This window comes from Homarus americanus, unplaced genomic scaffold (genome assembly GCF_018991925.1).
Source record: "Homarus americanus isolate GMGI-L3 unplaced genomic scaffold, GMGI_Hamer_2.0 scaffold45698, whole genome shotgun sequence".
NCBI lineage: Eukaryota > Metazoa > Arthropoda > Malacostraca > Decapoda > Nephropidae > Homarus > Homarus americanus.
In genome coordinates this window covers 269,005-287,055 of record NW_024735554.1, presented here as the reverse complement: position 1 = coordinate 287,055, position 18,051 = coordinate 269,005, and the positions used below count along the sequence as shown (strand labels likewise).

At 30.5% G+C, this 18,051-nt stretch overlaps 1 protein-coding gene across 1 annotated transcript; it reads left to right on the top strand.

Moving 5' to 3' along the window:
* The first annotated feature begins 1,131 nt into the window (after window positions 1-1,131).
* On the top strand, window positions 1,132-17,627 carry LOC121871297 (kelch-like protein 40b). The gene is made up of 7 exons (XM_042373516.1): window positions 1,132-1,269; window positions 1,404-1,548; window positions 1,674-1,812; window positions 1,961-2,204; window positions 3,446-4,209; window positions 17,169-17,255; window positions 17,600-17,627. Exons 1-7 carry the CDS (start codon window positions 1,132-1,134, stop codon window positions 17,625-17,627), a joined length of 1,545 nt encoding a protein of 514 aa, XP_042229450.1.
* The last annotated feature ends 424 nt before the right edge of the window (window positions 17,628-18,051 follow it).

The window sequence follows — 18,051 nt, the reverse complement described above, 5'->3', positions numbered from 1 at the left end:
GTGGTTTAGCTGAGGAAACACAGTCTTCAATAGAAATGAAGTCCATAAAACCCAATATATTAACTCAGATAATCAGATTCATGTATACTGGTAAGGATAAAGAAAACATACAGAACATATTGACTTTCATATTGCTAATTATATGATATAACAAACCTTATGTAAAACAATTATTAATTGATTGATGGATGAAAATTTTATTTTTAAATTTGTAGGAAACATTGAGGTAAGAGCGGAAAACGCCCAAGAGTTAGTTGTTGCTGCAGATATGATGCAAATGAACTATGTTTTAAGTGTTTGCACAAACTTCCTCAAGAATGAACTTCATGTATCCAATGCTTTAGGAATTTACAGGTACAGTATATAGTATATGTATGTTATTACATTAATATATAATATTTTTATTAAAAAATGATAAATGATTTAGGAGGCAGGGTATGTTTTTTTTATCTATACGATACAGTAATCCAACAACACTAACTTGTATTTAATTTAAAACAGGTTTGCTAAGGCCTATTCCCATGGCTCTGGTTCATCATTAGAATATCTGAAGTATGAAACGATCAACTTCCTCTTCCCCGAACTTTTTAAACTGGCAATGGAGAAAGAGTTTCTTGAGACTCCTAAAGAAATTATATTAGATCTTCTGGAGGAAATGAAAAGGCAATCCTACAAAAAAGAGGTGCCGTTCACATTGGAGCAGCTCCAGCATATAAGATAAAACTGGTGAGGAAATTTATGATTATTTATGGAGTGAAATAGACTTTGTTGATAATACCCAGGAATAAATTAGTAAAAAAGAACATTATATGTTTGTTTGTAAAAAATGTTTTTGTTAACTAATAAGTCTCTAAATAATAAATGTTAGTCTGAAAGGTTAGTGTTTTCTTAAAATTTATTGTCATCCTTGAGAGTTTATAAAAAAAAAAAAAAATACACTTTTTATATAAAAAAAAAATATTCTTTTTAAAGACCACCTGGATTTACCTAGAATAGAATTCAAGCTAGCAGGCAGTCGTCGAATGCATGCGTTATCATTAAAAAGTTACCAATATACACCTTTTACAAAAAAAAAAAACTGACAACTCTGGATAGTATAAATTACGTTAGTTTAGGTATTAATGCATGAGGATGGCGGCATTTGTGAAGCCCTCACCCTCTTACGGGTGTGAATATTATCCAAACACACTGCTAGATACCCTATATACACTCAGGAATTCACAACAGTTCTGTGATGCAGAAATATCAACTGGTGGATCAGTTGTGAAGGTATTTACTGATACAATGCACTCACTAGCTATTATTTATTGATACAATTCACTAGCTACAGTGTTTGCAGAGTTTTTAATGTGAAGATTTTTTTTTTACTGGCTGGTAACACAGTGGTAAACATTTTATTCCAGGCTCACCGTGTAATACTCTCAGCGGGAAGCCCCTATTTTCAGGCCATGTTTACGAGTCGTTTAGCTGAGGAAACACAGTCTTCAATAGAAATGAAGTCTATAAAACCCAATATATTAACTCAGATAATCAGATTCATGTATACTGGTAAGGATAAAGAAAACATACGGAACATATTGACTTTCATATTGCTAATTATATGATATAACTAACCTTATGTAAAACAATTATTAATTGATTGATGGATGAAAATTTTATTTTTAAATCTGTAGGAAACATTGAGGTAACAGCGGAAAACGCCCAAGAGTTAGTTGTTGCTGCAGACATGCTGCAAATGAACTATGTTTTAAGTGTTTTCACAAACTTCCTCAAGAATGAACTTTATGTATCCAATGCTTTAGGAATTTACAGGTACAGTATATAGTATATGTATGTTATTACATTGATATATAATATTTTTATTAAAAAATGATAAATGATTTAGGAGGCAGGGTATGTTTTTTTTTATCTATACGATATAGTAATCCAACAACACTAACTTGTATTTATTTTAAAACAGGTTTGCTAAGGCCTATTCCCATGGCTCTGGTTCATCATTAGAATATCTGAAGGTTGTTACGATGGGCTTCATCTTTCCCCAATTTATTAAACTGGTAATGGAGAAAGAGTTTCTTGAGACTCCAAAAGAAATTATATTAGATCTTCTGGAGGAAATGAAAAGGAAATCCCCCTTTCTACCATTAACATTGGAGGAGCTCCAGCATATAAGTAAAACTAGGCGTGTCCCCCGTATAGGATATACTGTAAGTAAAACTGGTGAGAGAATTTATGATTATTTATGGAGTGAAATAGACTTTGTTGATAATACCCAGGAATAAATTAGTAAAAAAGAACATTATATAACTTTCTTGGATGTTGTTTAGTAAATAAGAAACTATTATGGGTTTGTAAGAAATGTTTTTTGTTAACACTAAGTCTCTAAATAATAAATGTTAGTCTTGAAAGGTTAGTGTTTTCTTAACATTTATTGTCATCCTTGAGAGTTTATAACAAAAAACTTAGACAGTATAAATAGTCGGTACTCCGTTCTTAGATTGTTAGTCTGTGCTGTTCTGTATTCTTGTCTTGGCAACCAGTTATCTGTGTGTACATGCATACTCTGATCTTGGCAGTTATCGGTAACATGGCAAACAATAAGAACAAGAACAAACGCAAATCCCTGACTGTCAACAAAAGAAAACAAAACCGCGTTCGTTGTCACATATGTAACTACGTCATCAGGAGAAAAGAAAACTTAAAATACCATTTAAATACTCATTACGGAAAGCACTATAAGTGTAAGAAATGTAATAAAGAATATAGCTGGCCTCACTGTTTAAGGAACCACAAATGTGCTTTTGCTAATAAGCTACCTAATGCTATAAATTTACTCGAATCCAAAGAGAAAGAAAAGAAAGAAGAAGAGAAGAAGAATATTTATTACTACTTTTATTCTGAAAATTCAGACCCCCAAAAATGGGTACCCACCAAAGATGATTTTATTTTCATGTCAGATTTTATAATCTGTATTGAAAGAGGAGAAAAAATATATGAGAAGGCAGGCAAAAATGGCATATACACACGGGGCTATGTATATCATAGAATAGATTCTTCTTCTAAAAGATGGAAATGTAGCTACTGCAACAGTAAAATAGAAATATTAAAAAAACAACAATCAATATCCCATAACCACCTACCATCTCGCATTAAATTGGAGGGTATAACATTACCATCAGAGTTAAGAACGATGGAAAAGCTTGTAACTCATATTAAGCAGCAGCAGAAAACGTTTTCCCTGTAAGATAATAGAGGAATAGGGAGGTAGAACGTAGCAAGTAGCAAGATTAGTTTCAGCAAGAAAAGTTGAAATATTTTGAAAATTAACTGGGACCGTGACTCATCCATCGATCCCCCCCCCCCATCCTCAAGGGTCCCTGTGTCTCCGTAGCCTATAAAACCAAGCCCACACCATAAAGTTTGTTTGTTATTAGCTTGCCCCATCCAGAGTAGTTACTTGTTTGTTACTCCTACCTTGACTTTATACTGCAACCAACAATGGAAAATTATGGATCAGCAATTGAAGCAGGAACACTATGGTAGTCAACCCTTTGGTGAAGAAGATAAGAAGAAGCTACAGCTACTTGATGCTGTGTTGAAAGAAGAAGAGGAAAAAAAGAAGAGGCTACTTGACGAGAAAGAAGAAGAAGAAAAAAAGAAGAGGCTACTTGATGCTGAGTTGGCCAAGTTGAAAGCTGAGTTTGCTGAGTTGGCTGAGTTGAAAGCTAAGTTGAAAGGTGAGAAGAAGCTACTTGATGCTGTGTTGAAAGAAGAAGAAAAAAAGAAGAGGCTACGTGATTATCAGTTGGCCAAGTTGAAAGCTGAGTTTGCTGAGTTGACTGAGTTGAAAGCTAAGTTGAAAGGTGAGAAGAGGCTACTTGATACTGAGTTGGCTGAGTTGGCTGAGATGAAAGCTAAGTTGAAAGGTGAGTTTGCTGAGTTGACTAAGTTGAAAGCTAAGTTGCTGGTTTTAGATGCTGAATTTAAAGAAAAAGAAGAGAAGCTACCTGATACTGAGTTAGAAGAAGAGAAGAGAAGAAGCTACGTAATTGAGTTTAAAGAGCTACCTGATGATGAGTTGAAAGAGAAAGAAGAGAAGAAGTTACTTGATGCTGAGTTGAAAGAGAAAGAAGAGAAGGAGAAGACTATTTATAACTACTTTCCCTTTCCTTCTGACAATTCTTCTGACAATTTAGACTTCGAAATATCCAAGTCCGAATATTATATGCTAGATTTTATAATCAGTATTGAAAGTGAAGAAATAGTATATATAAGGAGGCAGGCAAAAATAGTATATGCATCCAAGGCTATATATATATAGTAGATCATCTTCAACATCAACAAGCTGGAAATGTTGCGACAGCGACTGCAACAGTAAAATAGAAATAGTAAAAAAACAACAATCAATATCCCATAACCACCTACCACCTAACCTTGAATTGCTTGAATTGAGAACATTACCATCAGAGTGGAGGACAATGGAAAAGCTTGTAACTCATATTAAAACGAACAACTTGGAAATGTTGTCCCTGTAAGCTGTAAGATATGGTACCAAGCCCACCATAAGATTTGTTTGTGGATACACACAACTCGACCGATCCAGAGTCATCCTCAGAAAACTAGATGATAGCCAACAGCACCGTAAAGCAGCAGAAAAGCCTTCGCAACCATCAGTTACTCCACCACAGCTTAGAAAAAGATATAACTCCAACTCACTCATATTAAAACGCAGGCAGAACTGGGAAATGTTTTCCCTGAAAGTAGTAGTTATAATTTTGAAAACTACCATTTATTCATAAACTGGGACTCAGAGGGCGGCTTTCTCATCAGTGCTCCGCCCTCAAGAGGGCTCTCTCATCAGTGCTCCGTCCTCAAGAGGGCTCTCTCATCAGTGCTCCGTCCTCAAGAGGGCTCTCTCATCAGTGCTCCGTCCTCAAGAGGGCTCTCTCATCAGTGCTCCGCCCTCAAGGGTCTCGTCAACCCATCCACCTTGTGTGTGTGTGTGTGTGTGTGTGTGTGTGTACCTGTGCCTCCGTAGCCTATATAACCAAGCCCATCCAAAAAGTTGTAAGTGGAAACACCCAGCTCAACCGAAGTGGAAACACCCAGCTCGACCGATCCAAATGTAGTTACTCTACCTTGACTTATACTGCAACGAACGGTAGATTATGGATCAGCAATTGAAGCAGGAAGATTATGGTAGTCAGCTGAAGAAGTCTTTTATCTGTAATATATGTGGCAAGAAATTAAGTAGGTCAAGCAACCTTCGCGACCATCAGTTTCTCCATAGTTCAGAAAAAAAATTTAAATGTGAGTTATGTGACAAGCGATTATATACTAAGAACAGCCTTGCCAAACACCGAATCCAGCACTTCAGAAACTATAACTGCAATATATGCAACAAGAACTTCACCCAAAAATTTCCGCTCTACAAACATATGTTCTCTCATGTTGAGGAGAAACCCTTTAATTGTGAGAGATGTAATAAGGAATTTTGTCGGGAAAATAGTTTGATTACCCACATGGCCACACACGACTCTCTGAATACCGACAATCAGATTCATATTCGCTGTAATATATGCGACAAGATGATCAACAAAAAGAACTAAAAATCTCACATTAACACTCATATAACGAAAAATTATGAAAACACATTCAAGTTTAATATATGTAATAAGGAATTCAATTGGCCGGGAAGCTTAAGAAGACATCAGAATCAGACTAAATGTAGGGTGTCAGAAGAGTATGGGTGACATGATATGTTTGCATACAGATTCAATTGATAATTTATATTTACATCATCCATTAAAACTAGAAAATTTATATGTATTTTTATTTTTATACAGAATAACCCATCACCCAGCAACAACCAACAATTTGGATAACAACAACAATTTGGATACCTACCTGATTTATGAATAGGGAATGAAATAGAATGAATCAGAATCCTATCGACCAAGCAACAATTTAAAATTTTGGACCTGATTTCTGATTTATGTATTATAGTTATATTTGAATGCTGTCAATGTATATAGTTATATTATGAATGCAATACAAAGTTGTGAGGTTTCTTTTATAAAGGTGGATGGACCAGAATTTTATATATGTTGGGAAGAAATATTCAAAAATACAGTAAGTTCCTCGAATGTGCTGAATTTTTATTCTAGATAAAGTATATGTTGGAGCTGATTTCTGATTTATGTATTATAGTTATATTATGTATGCTGCCAATGTATATAGTTATATTTTTAATGCAATACAAAGTTGTGAGATTTCTTTTATAAAGGTGGATGGACCAGAATTTTTTATATGGTAAAGAATACTTGTATAAGTAAGAATAACCTATTCCAAATATTATATTGCTTAGAAAAATAAATGTAATCAAAATAATTATTTTTATTTTACATATTCAAAAATACAATATGTACTGCTGAATTTTTATTCTGGTGGTTACTTGCATTCCAAATATTATATTTAGAAAAATAAATGAGGATGTTCTCGAATGTGCTGAATTTTTATTCTAACAAAGTTGTGAGTTTCTTTTATGGATCGTGGTTACTTGCATTCCAAATATTATATTTAGAAAAATATATGAGGCTGTTCTCGAATGTGCTGAATTTTTATTCTAACAAAGTTGTGAGTTTCTTTTATGGATCGTGGTTACTTGCATTCCAAATATTATATTTAGAAAAATAAATGAGGATGTTCTCGAATGTGCTGAATTTTTATTCTAACAAAGTTGTGAGTTTCTTTTATGGATCGTGGTTACTTGCATTCCAAATATTATATTTAGAAAAATAAATGAGGATGTTCTCGAATGTGCTGAATTTTTATTCTAGATACAAAGTTGTGTTCTTTTATGGAACAAGTAGTAAGTAAGAATAACCTATATTATATTGCTTGGAAAAATAAATATCAAAATAATTATTTTTTATTTACATATTCAAAAATACAGTATGTACTGCTGAATTTTTATTCTGGTGGTACTTGCATTCAAATAGAAAAATAAATATGCTGCAAATTTGACTAGGTGGATTTTGGATTGTTTTTAATGGGAGAGAGCAAGGTTATGAATTTCTTATAGAATTCTATTCCATTGAGGAGGGTGGACTCAGATTATTTTCTCAGAGATATTTCATTGGGATTCACATAATCATGAGTGTGAGAAAATCTTAATATAATCTCAGAAAATTTACTCGTTTGTTTACGAGATTTTTAAGAAATATAAACCTCGGGCTGTGTATCAGAGCACACCTAGGATTTAGCTCCTTGTAAGAAAAATTCCCCAATAACTTTCTCTTCACAATTCGCAACTTTCTCTTTTACTTTCTTTTAAGAAAACTTCCCCTCTATCACTTTCTCTTCCTCAACTTTCTCTTTACTTTCTTTTCTTTTGCAACTTTCTCTTCTTTCGCAACTTTCTCTTTTACTTTCTTTTAAGAAAACTTCCCCTATATCACTTTGTATTTCTCAACTTTCTCTTTACTTTCTTTTCTTTCGCAACTTTCTCTTTTACTTTCTTTTAAGAAAAATTCCCCTCTATCACTTTCTCTTAATCAACTTTCTCTTTACTTTCTTTTCTTTCGCAACTTTCTCTTTTACTTTCTTTTAAGAAAACTTCCCCTCTATCACTTTCTTTTTCTCAACTTTCTCTTTTACTTTCTTTTCTTTCACAACTTTCTCTTTTACTTTCTTTTAAGAAAAATTCCCCTCTATCACTTTCTCTTTCTCAACTTTCTCTTTACTTTCTTTCCTCTTTACTTTCTTTCTTTCGAAACTTTCTCTTTACTTTCTTTCACCCCTTTCTCTCTCTCTCCTCTCTCTCTCCATGCTGTATGTCTCTTTGTCTGGTGAGTAACAAACAATAAGCAAATCCTGTCTGTCATACAAAAACAAACTTAATAAGCATATCCTGTTGTCACACATGCGGCCAACTGGGTTTTTCCAGATAAGTAAAACAGGTGGCTCTGGGGACTTACCCACATCCTTCCACACCATAAAACTGAGTAGGAAAAAACAAACTTTTATTAAGCATATCCTGTTGTCACATGCGGCCAACTGGGTTTTTCCAGATAAGTAAAACAGATGGCTGAGGATTTACCCACATCCTGCCACACTGTAAAACTGAGTGATGGTATAAGAAACTCCACCCATGGGGGATGTCATTACTCAAAGCAAGTCTCTTTATTGGGTATGAAAATTACAACTGCTCCCTCTCTCAGTTTTTGATTGGATATAAAAAATGATAGCTCCACCGTGTACTTTTAGGGTTAGCTCATTTGAGCTCTGATATTTAGATTATAAGGATCTCAGTGAGTTGGAGAAAGACCTTCAGTGTGCCCAGTGAAAAAGGAGGGAGATTTCTTGGTGAGTGTTATTAACTCGATTTTTAGTGAGAGACTTGGTGGTGATATATAGGTTGTATTGGCAGGTGTGTGTGTAGGTGTGTGTGTTGGTGTGTGTGTGTGTTGGTGTGTGTGTGTGTTGGTGTGTGTGTATGTGTGTGTGTGTGTGTGTGTGTGTGTGTGTGTGTGTGTGTGTGTGTGTGTGTGTGTGTGTGTGTGTGTGTGTGTGTGTGTGTGTGTGGGGTGTGTGGTGTGTGTGTGTTGGTGTGTGTGTGTGTATGTGTGTGTGTGTGTGTGTGTGTGTGTGTGTGTGTGTGTGTGTGTGTTTATGTGTGTGTGTGTGTGTGTGTGTGTGTGTTGGGGTGTGTATGTGTGTGTGTTGGGATGTGTGTGTGTGTGTTGGGGTGTGTGTGTTGTGTGTGTGTGTGTGTGTGTTGGGGTGTGTGTGTGTGTGTGTTGGTGTGTGTGTATGTGGTGGGGTGTGTGTTGGTGTGTGTGTGTGTATTGGTGTGTGTGTGTGTTTGTGTGTGTATTGTGTTCTAACTGATACCATTTGTTACTTTAGAATGAATATTATTATAAATTAATTTAACATTATCTAAAGTTTCTGGATATGTTTGAGGTTTAATATTTGTTAAATAGTGTATTTGACAGGATTTACATGGTAAAATTATTGGTAAAATACTGAAAAAACTATTTGGAATTAATTTCATTTTTTTTTGTCGCCACCGTGTATTTTTCTTTCCTTTAATTCCAATATTTTTAGGAACAGGATCGCTAATAGCGTGAAAAATTCGCCAATAAAATGGACCCCATTCACGTGGCCCTCTTCTTGAGGGAGGTAAATTTTCTAATTTTCTTGAAAACTTTGTATATTGTAAAGAATTAGGAAGAAATTTTTCTGTTGTTGACATAAAAACAAATTCGCGATAGGAAGGGTTTATAATCCCTTTAGCTATTAAAACATTTATTAAATCTGATGTATTATTAATTTTATTTATTTTTAAATTAGAATAATGTAGAGTCTTTCTATAAATTCTAATATATAATTTATGTATCATATACGTTTCTAATGCAAATATATTATGATGGACTTTATAGTTATTAATCATCCCATTATTTGATTTTAAATTTTGACAAATATTATAACTTTCTTTTAACAATATATTATGAATTTTCAAAGGTTTAATTAATTTAATATATTTTAAAGCTTCATAATTGGGCGTCAGTGACGTTTTATGGTAGACTATCGTATTTACTATATTTTCTAATCCATTGAAAAATCCAGAAAATAAAGTCATAGTAGCTCTATGGATATCATAATTCTGGTTATCAATACATATAAAATTAACATATATATATTGATAATAACTATTACAACATACATAAAAAACATTGGGAAACATAGTATTACAGGGAAATGTTCATGGTCATTATTTTCATAAAACTCGGTAAAATTAAATAAATTAGTCAGATCACTGTTTTTAGTCCTTGGGTCGCCATTATCTGTTGTATTTTTAGTTGTCAATTTGTTAACAAGGGACGACGAAGAAGGTACATCACCATTATCTAATTCATTAACAAGAGACGATGACGATGACGAATCTAATTGTTGTTTGTTAAGAAATGAGGATAACCTATGTTTCATTTTTTTAAATGATAATAAAAAAGATATAATAATTATGATTCTATATTATATATGTATTTTTATTATTTTTCTAATTCCTATTATTTTATGTAATAAATTTATAGACAGGCAAAAGAAATTATTATTTAATAATATGTATACAAATAGAAAACTGCAATGGCATGATGATGATATTAAATCATCAAATAAAATTGATGATATTCTATTCTTCTTACAGTATCCATATTCGGAAAAAGAAAAGCAAAATGATAAACACTCAGATTGTAACATATTAAATAAAAAAGATATTTTTTGTTTTTCAATAAATAATACTGTTTATGATAAAAATTGAAATATTTTAGTAGAACCCTCTAACTCTAATACCACTACTACTACTTCCAATCACGCCATATCCCTAGTTCATGAAGGTTACAGATTTGAAGACAAAAACGGTTTACCACCTCAACCTCCACCTACTTGTTCTCCAACTCTTGGTAAATTAGTTTGGGATGGTTTTCAATTTACTTGCGAGTGTATAACTAAAGGTTTTTTTGGAGGTAGAAATTGCGATACACCCACAAACAAATTACTAAAAACAAATTCATGCAAAAAAAGTAGGATTTATTCAGCACCCATTTAATGTAGATATATCTACTTTTCATCCTATCCAAGATGGAGTATGTGATGAATGTTCAACATTGGATGCATTACCAATTGATAGTATTGGTAGTGAAAATGAGCCGGCTTGCATTAACGTTTCTTCAAACACCAATACAACAACAACGACGACTATAAATAATAATAGTGAACATTATACAAATGAAGTACCCTTTGGTACTAGTTCTCCATGTATTTATGATGCATTAAACATCAATAATAAGAATGTTTTAAACAAGTACGTAGACCAATATGGGTGTTCATGTAATTATTACGCAGGTTATGTTGAAGCTTATATAACTGGCTTTACATACCTATATAAGGATAAAAATATTATTAGTAATGCTTGTCTAAAAGTTGGACAAAGAAACGACGAAACCTATCACAGAGTAGATTTAGCATATTATACTCTACAAAACAAAAGTTTACCTTTACAAACTCATACTTACTCTCATCTCAAGTAGCCTTAAAATCGATTTCTAGATAATAACAACAAGGAACAATTTTTAATTGATCAACCATCCATAGACAAAGTTCATTCGTGTGATTGGATGAATCGTAATATTCAGCCTAATAAAAAAACAACCAATATTAAGGCTTAGACCCAATATAAATAATTGGCCCATTGTCAATCAAATCGGTATGGTTAACCATTACAAGAGACGAAATGCCACATATCCTGTTTCCAGTTATGATTTAGCCGTATCTCGTGGTTTTGAAGCAAAACATTTCTATGAAAATACTGATAATCGAAGATTATCAAATGCAGTTTGGGGTCATCCTGTTATATATCACAATGATTATCTTTTCGGTTCAAATGATAAAACGATATGGGGTGATGGAAAAACAACTCTTAATCCATTAGGAGCAGAAGAAGGTTGGTATTTTGGAGCAACAATGTTAACGGCACCCAATAAACTCGTACGATTAGATGCTAGGGGAAGCTTTAGAAATCAAGGGGATAAAAATCTATTCTGGTTCCAATATCTTATAAAAAAGAGTTACTTACTGAAAATATGCCTTATATTTTTTGGTTATACTTAAACTATGAGGTAAAGAAGTAGGTAGGTAGGTAGGTAGGTAGGTAGGTTTGGTTGGTTATTATTTAAAATCTGTATCATTATAATTAGTTTCGATCTTTTTTAATATTTGAGTAGAAACATTAAGAAAATATTCTAGTGTACTAATAATAGTAACTAAGTCTCCCAATAAAAAGATTGTACCACCACCAATTATTAATAAGATGCCTCCTAATAGTAATCTGTTTTTTTATTATTTTAATTTCATTACATTCATCTAAGGAAATATTTTTAGTGCTATTGTTATTATCATTAGTATTACTTAAATCCCGGTTAATATAACTAGCAGCAGTAGTAGTAGTAGTATTAGTAGTAGGCTCTAAAGCAATTACTGCTACTGCAGCAGTATCGGATTTTTTATTTGTCATTTTTAATATTATTAAAAAATATGGAATTTTATGATGATGATGTATTAAATTTATTATTCGAGATAGTTGTTAAAGGTCCAAATTTAAATTTTTTAGAATTAAAATCACAAATAGATAAATTATTTGAACCCTATGTAAACAGCAATAATATTTATATAAATAAATTATATAAAATAATAGGTATTATATGTAATTTCTTTAATATATATATAGAATATATAAATACTCTAACGAAAACTTATAATATTATTACTAAACTAGAAAATTTAAGTGGTAATAAGTTTAAAAAATTCGAAAACGACTATGATAACTAAAATTTGAGTATGAATCTCAAATTGGAACAAATACAGAATTACAAACTCAAAAGAACCAAGTAGAAACAACCTTAAATGACCAAATAATACAATTAAATAAATTGACCGAAGAAAATATCCAAAAATTTATCCAAAAGGATAAAGAATTATTACAACAAAATGAAATATTCAATGAATTACAGTATATAATACAAGATCAAAAGAGCAAAGTAGAAACATTAAATAGCCAAATTATACAAAATAATAAATTGACAGAAGAGAATAATAAAATATTTATCCAAAAGGATAAAGAATTACAAATACTAAATAATAAATTGTTGCAAAATGAAGAATTTAATGCGGAAATAATTCGATTACGGGAATTATTGCAAAATAAATCAACCACTAATGAACAGTTAAATATACAGTGTCAAAAATTAATTGCAGAATTGAGTGAGAAATTAAAATATTGTCAAACTGAAGTATCGTTATTAACTGAAATAGCTAATAAATTTTTATCCGATACTGAAATAACTCCCGGGTTGTCATTACCTCAACAAATTCAAAATATTTTTAATTCTCATATAAAACAAATTAAAGAACATGAAAATAATATTAATATTATTAATAATTTATTAAAAGTTTACAAAGATAAGTTAAATGAAACAAACCTGCAATTGACAGCAATTAATGAAACTGTTTCTAAAAATATTACTTATTTATTAGTTGATTTAGAGACCGTAGAAAATACAGATGATTTTATCATCAACGTTAATAATAGTGTGGAGCAACAGTTTAAACCTATAATAAATAACAACGAATACTACCCTTTAATAGATAAGGTAGTTAAAATACTTCTAATATATATAAACTATATAACCATAAAACAATTAAAGATTAATAATAATCAACGAAATGAAAATAAACTCTTACAGAAACAAGTGGATGATTTACAGAAATTCTTAACAGAAAAAACAAACACATTTCACGAAATTAATCAAGATTATAATAATAAAGTTGATGAGCTTAAAAACGAATTAAAAGAGATACAAACTGAAATCGATAAATTTAATCTACCCAAAACTGAAACAACAATTTCGTTATCTCAACAAATTAACAATATTTTACATTCACATACATACCATAAGGATGAATTAGGTAAAAATAATATTGAATTAGAAATTTCTAATAAAGAGAAAACAAACCAGCAATTAGTTATTAAAGAAAATATTAAAGAAAATATTAAAGTAAATGTTTCTACTTTAATTACTGTCTTTACTAAATTAATACCTACACATGAATATTTAGAATTAACAAAACCGTCCGATAATACTATCGTATATTATACAAATTTAATCAATGTCGATGTCGTTAATAGTATCGAACAATTAAAAAATATAGTAGATAACGAATACTACCCGTTAATAGATGAGATAGTTAAACTTCTTTCAGTATATATAGACTACATAATAAAATTATATACATATCATAAAAAAGAAACTACTAAGACACCTAACACTTCTCAATTAACAATTACTTCAGGTAATGATAGCCAAGAGGATTTATCAGAAAAAATTATTAATATAAATAAAGCATTAAACTCTATGGGTAATGAGATAAATCTTCCTAGATTGAAAGATATATTTAAAAATACTGAGAATATAATAAATTTAGATCCCACGTTAGATTGGATTTCTAGTAATAATAAACATTTAATAGATAATTTCGACAAAGAAAAGAATAAATTACTTAACGTTATAGCTAAGTTATCCAAGTTTCTGCAAGAAGAAGAAGAAGAAGAAGAAGGAGAAGATATATTTTGGTATAATAATTTAGATAAATTTATTGATTCTCTAAGTCAAATTATAAATGAATCATCATCGAGAAAGAAAACAACAATACATAAAGCAAAAAATAAAAAAGAATCGAATAAACAATTAAAAGGAACAAAGGTAGCTGGGAAAGATACTATAACAGAGGAGGAGATGATAATAGAAGAAGGGAAAGGAGAAAAACGAGGAAGAGATGAAAAAGATGTTAAAGAACCAAAGAAAGAACCAAAGAAAAGAATTAAATAACTTTTCCCGGTATATTAAAGATTCCTTTTTATTTTTTAGTACAACCAACTACCTACAGGGGGAGTCAGAGAGAGTTCTCCCTTGGATTCTCTACAAAACATTCAAAAATCTAGTTTTTTGGGTAATTGGTTTGGATTAAATTAAAATAATTAGTTCCCGTTGGTGGAGGTATACAAGAAAAGATTCGAGCAGCGTAAGATTGTAAATCATCACATATTATATTTTTATTTTTTGTTGCCAAAAGCAAACGTTTGATATCTTCAAATGACCTTGCTGAAATTGCTGAGGCTGGGAAATGATTACCTCTTCTATTAATGGGGTTGAGGGGTTTTACAGAAAGTAGTGTTAATTGTAACAAAACTGCTGTATAATTAATAGTAGTTGTTTCGAATAACCTAAAAGGTTATGGAATTAATTAGACTACATAATTGTCCAAGGTGACAATTAACACCACGTATATCAGTACTGTATATTAAAAATAATTTAGGATTTACTCTTCTGAGAATGATAACGTCGATTAACCAGCCGGGACAAAGGTTATAAATTGGATGAGGATTAATAGTCCCATAGCGAGTTATTTTATCACTTAATACATATGTAACCCACATTTTATTGAGGCGTAAATCCATAATATTATTTACAGCTGTACCAGCAGATGATTTATCGTAAAGATGGAAATCGTGAAGAAATGTATTTGTATAAAAATTTGGACCGTAATACCTTTCGGGTGTCATTGGCTGGTCAATTAATGTTATATATATAAAATCGTATAATTTTTTTATATCAATGTGAGTTTGGTTATTACTATTGATGATTAAATCTTGTATTATATTAGAATAAACATTTACTTTTTTGACAAATTTATCACCAGTACGGGATTCTGTAGTAAAATTGGATAATGACGGAAAATGGAGATAATCCAAATTAGGGATAGAGTGTGAGTATTTAAAGATATTGGGTTTAAATTCTTCTGAAATATTATTAGAGGTGGTAACAGCTTCTTCTTCTTCATTGTACATATCATGTGTTGCATCCAGTTGTTGTTGAATTGAGGATTGTTGAATAAGTTTCCATAAGCGTGCAGACACATCTATACCTGGCTCCATATGTATTATAATTAAAATATTATTATATAAACTTAATCAAATATAGTTAAATTTTCACCTATAAAATCTTTAATAGATGATATTAATATATGTTTATAAGTAGAATTCTTTCCGAATTCATTATTAGTAAGAATATCAATAGATATGAGATGTTGAGGAATTTTCCTAATATAATCTATAATACACATAAGAATATTATACATGGGTATAGCTATTTTTTTGTATTTAATAATTGATTTTGTTTATTCAAGTCTGCTTTTTTACAATTATACATAAATAAACCCTTATGAATTATAAGTATGTATAGAAAATAATATTCTATTGTATTATTCCTAAGTTTAACAATAGTCCAATATAACGCATTACAGAATGTTTCATCCTGTAAATATTGTAAGTCACATTCATCTAGAAAATATTCTAGGCGTTTGATAACATTATCTCTGTTTGTGTTTAACCAATCAACTAGGGATTCATTTTCACTGAAAGAAAAAAGTGGATATTGTAAACTTTTATATATTTTTGTATAATGGGTGGATATGTAATGTATTGATTCAGAACATAATTTATTCATGTGTGGTGTTGTATCATCATTTATTTCTGGGGGTAAACAAGAGTACATTAATTGATACAAAAAAGGAAGAAAAATAAATTTTTGGAGTCGAGAAAGTAAACCAATTTCCTTTAGAATTAATATTTGATATAAAGAACACTTTAGTGTTGTTTCCATAGACATTTGATAAGGTTTATGAAACAATAAGACATTCAAAATTTCACCTAAAGTATGAAACATAATTTCAAAACTAATTGACATATTGAAATATATAGGTGTTGACATATTTTCTTTTTGAATTTGTAAAAATGCCTTAAAGGCCCAGACATTATTATCGTTCTCGTTACTAATTTGCTTAATAATAAGATCGCGACAATCGTAAATCTGTTTCTCTACAGAGAGAGTGGCTTTCTGACAGCAGTCATTAATATTATCACAAAAGGATTCTTTAAATTGGATATCTGCAGTTTTTATCTTTTTACGTTTTTTGTGTTTATTGAAATTTGCATTTGCTGTATTAGAATTTGAAGTCTTATTAAATAAATTTCTAAATGTTGATGTTAATTGTGGCATTATAACTTTAAATAACTGTAAAATTGACAAATTCTCTTCGTCTATTAAGCCATCTTCTTCATTGTCTTCCCAAATACTTTCAATATCATCAGCAGTTATATTAAAGAGATCATGTATTGCCTTTAACACGGTAGTCGGTTTTCTTACAAATAAATTATCTCTACAGTATAACCAATAACTATTGGGAAAATCTCGGAATACATCTATTTTATTTAGGATATGTATAAACCAATTTAAAATTTGCCTAGGATTAATGAAAAGATTCGTGTTTGTTTCATTAATATTGTCTACTATTTTAAAATACTGGCTGGTAAACATCCACACATAACAGGATTAGTTTCATTATTTGATTTTTTTCTATAGACGTGCAAAGTTGATCAATTAGAAATTTTCTATTACAATATTCTATAAATTTAAGGCGATTAATTTCTATATCTTCGATATTTGTATCTAATTCTCTCATAATATTAACATAATCTATATTTCTTTTTATAGGTATTTGTTGAGTTTCCTCTTGAGAGTTTTGAAAAATTATGAGTGGGTTATCATTGTTGATGCAAGATCCCACAAAAACTCTTTGGGGTATGGGTATATCTTTAAAATTAACATTATCAAAAATTATATATAAAATTTTATATTTTTTAATAAGAAAAAATATAAAAATGTTTTTTTAATTTTTGTAGTTTTATTTTTTTTTAAATAATAAAAATAGATAAATAATAAGAGGAATAAAAAATGTTAGATTATATAATTCTATCACTTATACTTCTACTATCAATAAGTGTCATTTTCTTTACAATAATGTTGTATAAGGATGCAAAAATTGATGACGATGATAAGAGTACACAGTTCATATATTTCCTAAATATATTGCAAGGATTATGTATATCAATACTAAGTATTGTTAGCATGTATTTACACTACAGAAATATAGATGATACTGAAGATGAGTAATCCCTCCCCTTCCCAGCCTAAAATCTAGAATTATTATTTTTCTACTCAAATATTTATATCGTTGTGTTCTGCTTACGAGTTATTTAGTTTAGTTAGCTACCTGCCTGAATGGAGGGAGGAAGAATGAACTAATATTTAATTTATAATATAATATGAAAAGTTATTTGCTGCTGCAAATATAATTCATTCGTAAGTAATCCATGATGAATACAATAATTAAAACCCTTGAAAACTGTGATGATGATAATTATCATTTGGAATGTTTAGGAAATATTTACATACATCCTTCATTTAAAAATAAAAATGATTTATATGATAATATTAATAAAAGTATATCCAACCTTGGATACAAATGTTCCAATAATATGGGAGATAATGGTGATATATTAAGTTTAACGGAAAAGTTTATTAATTTACCCAATCA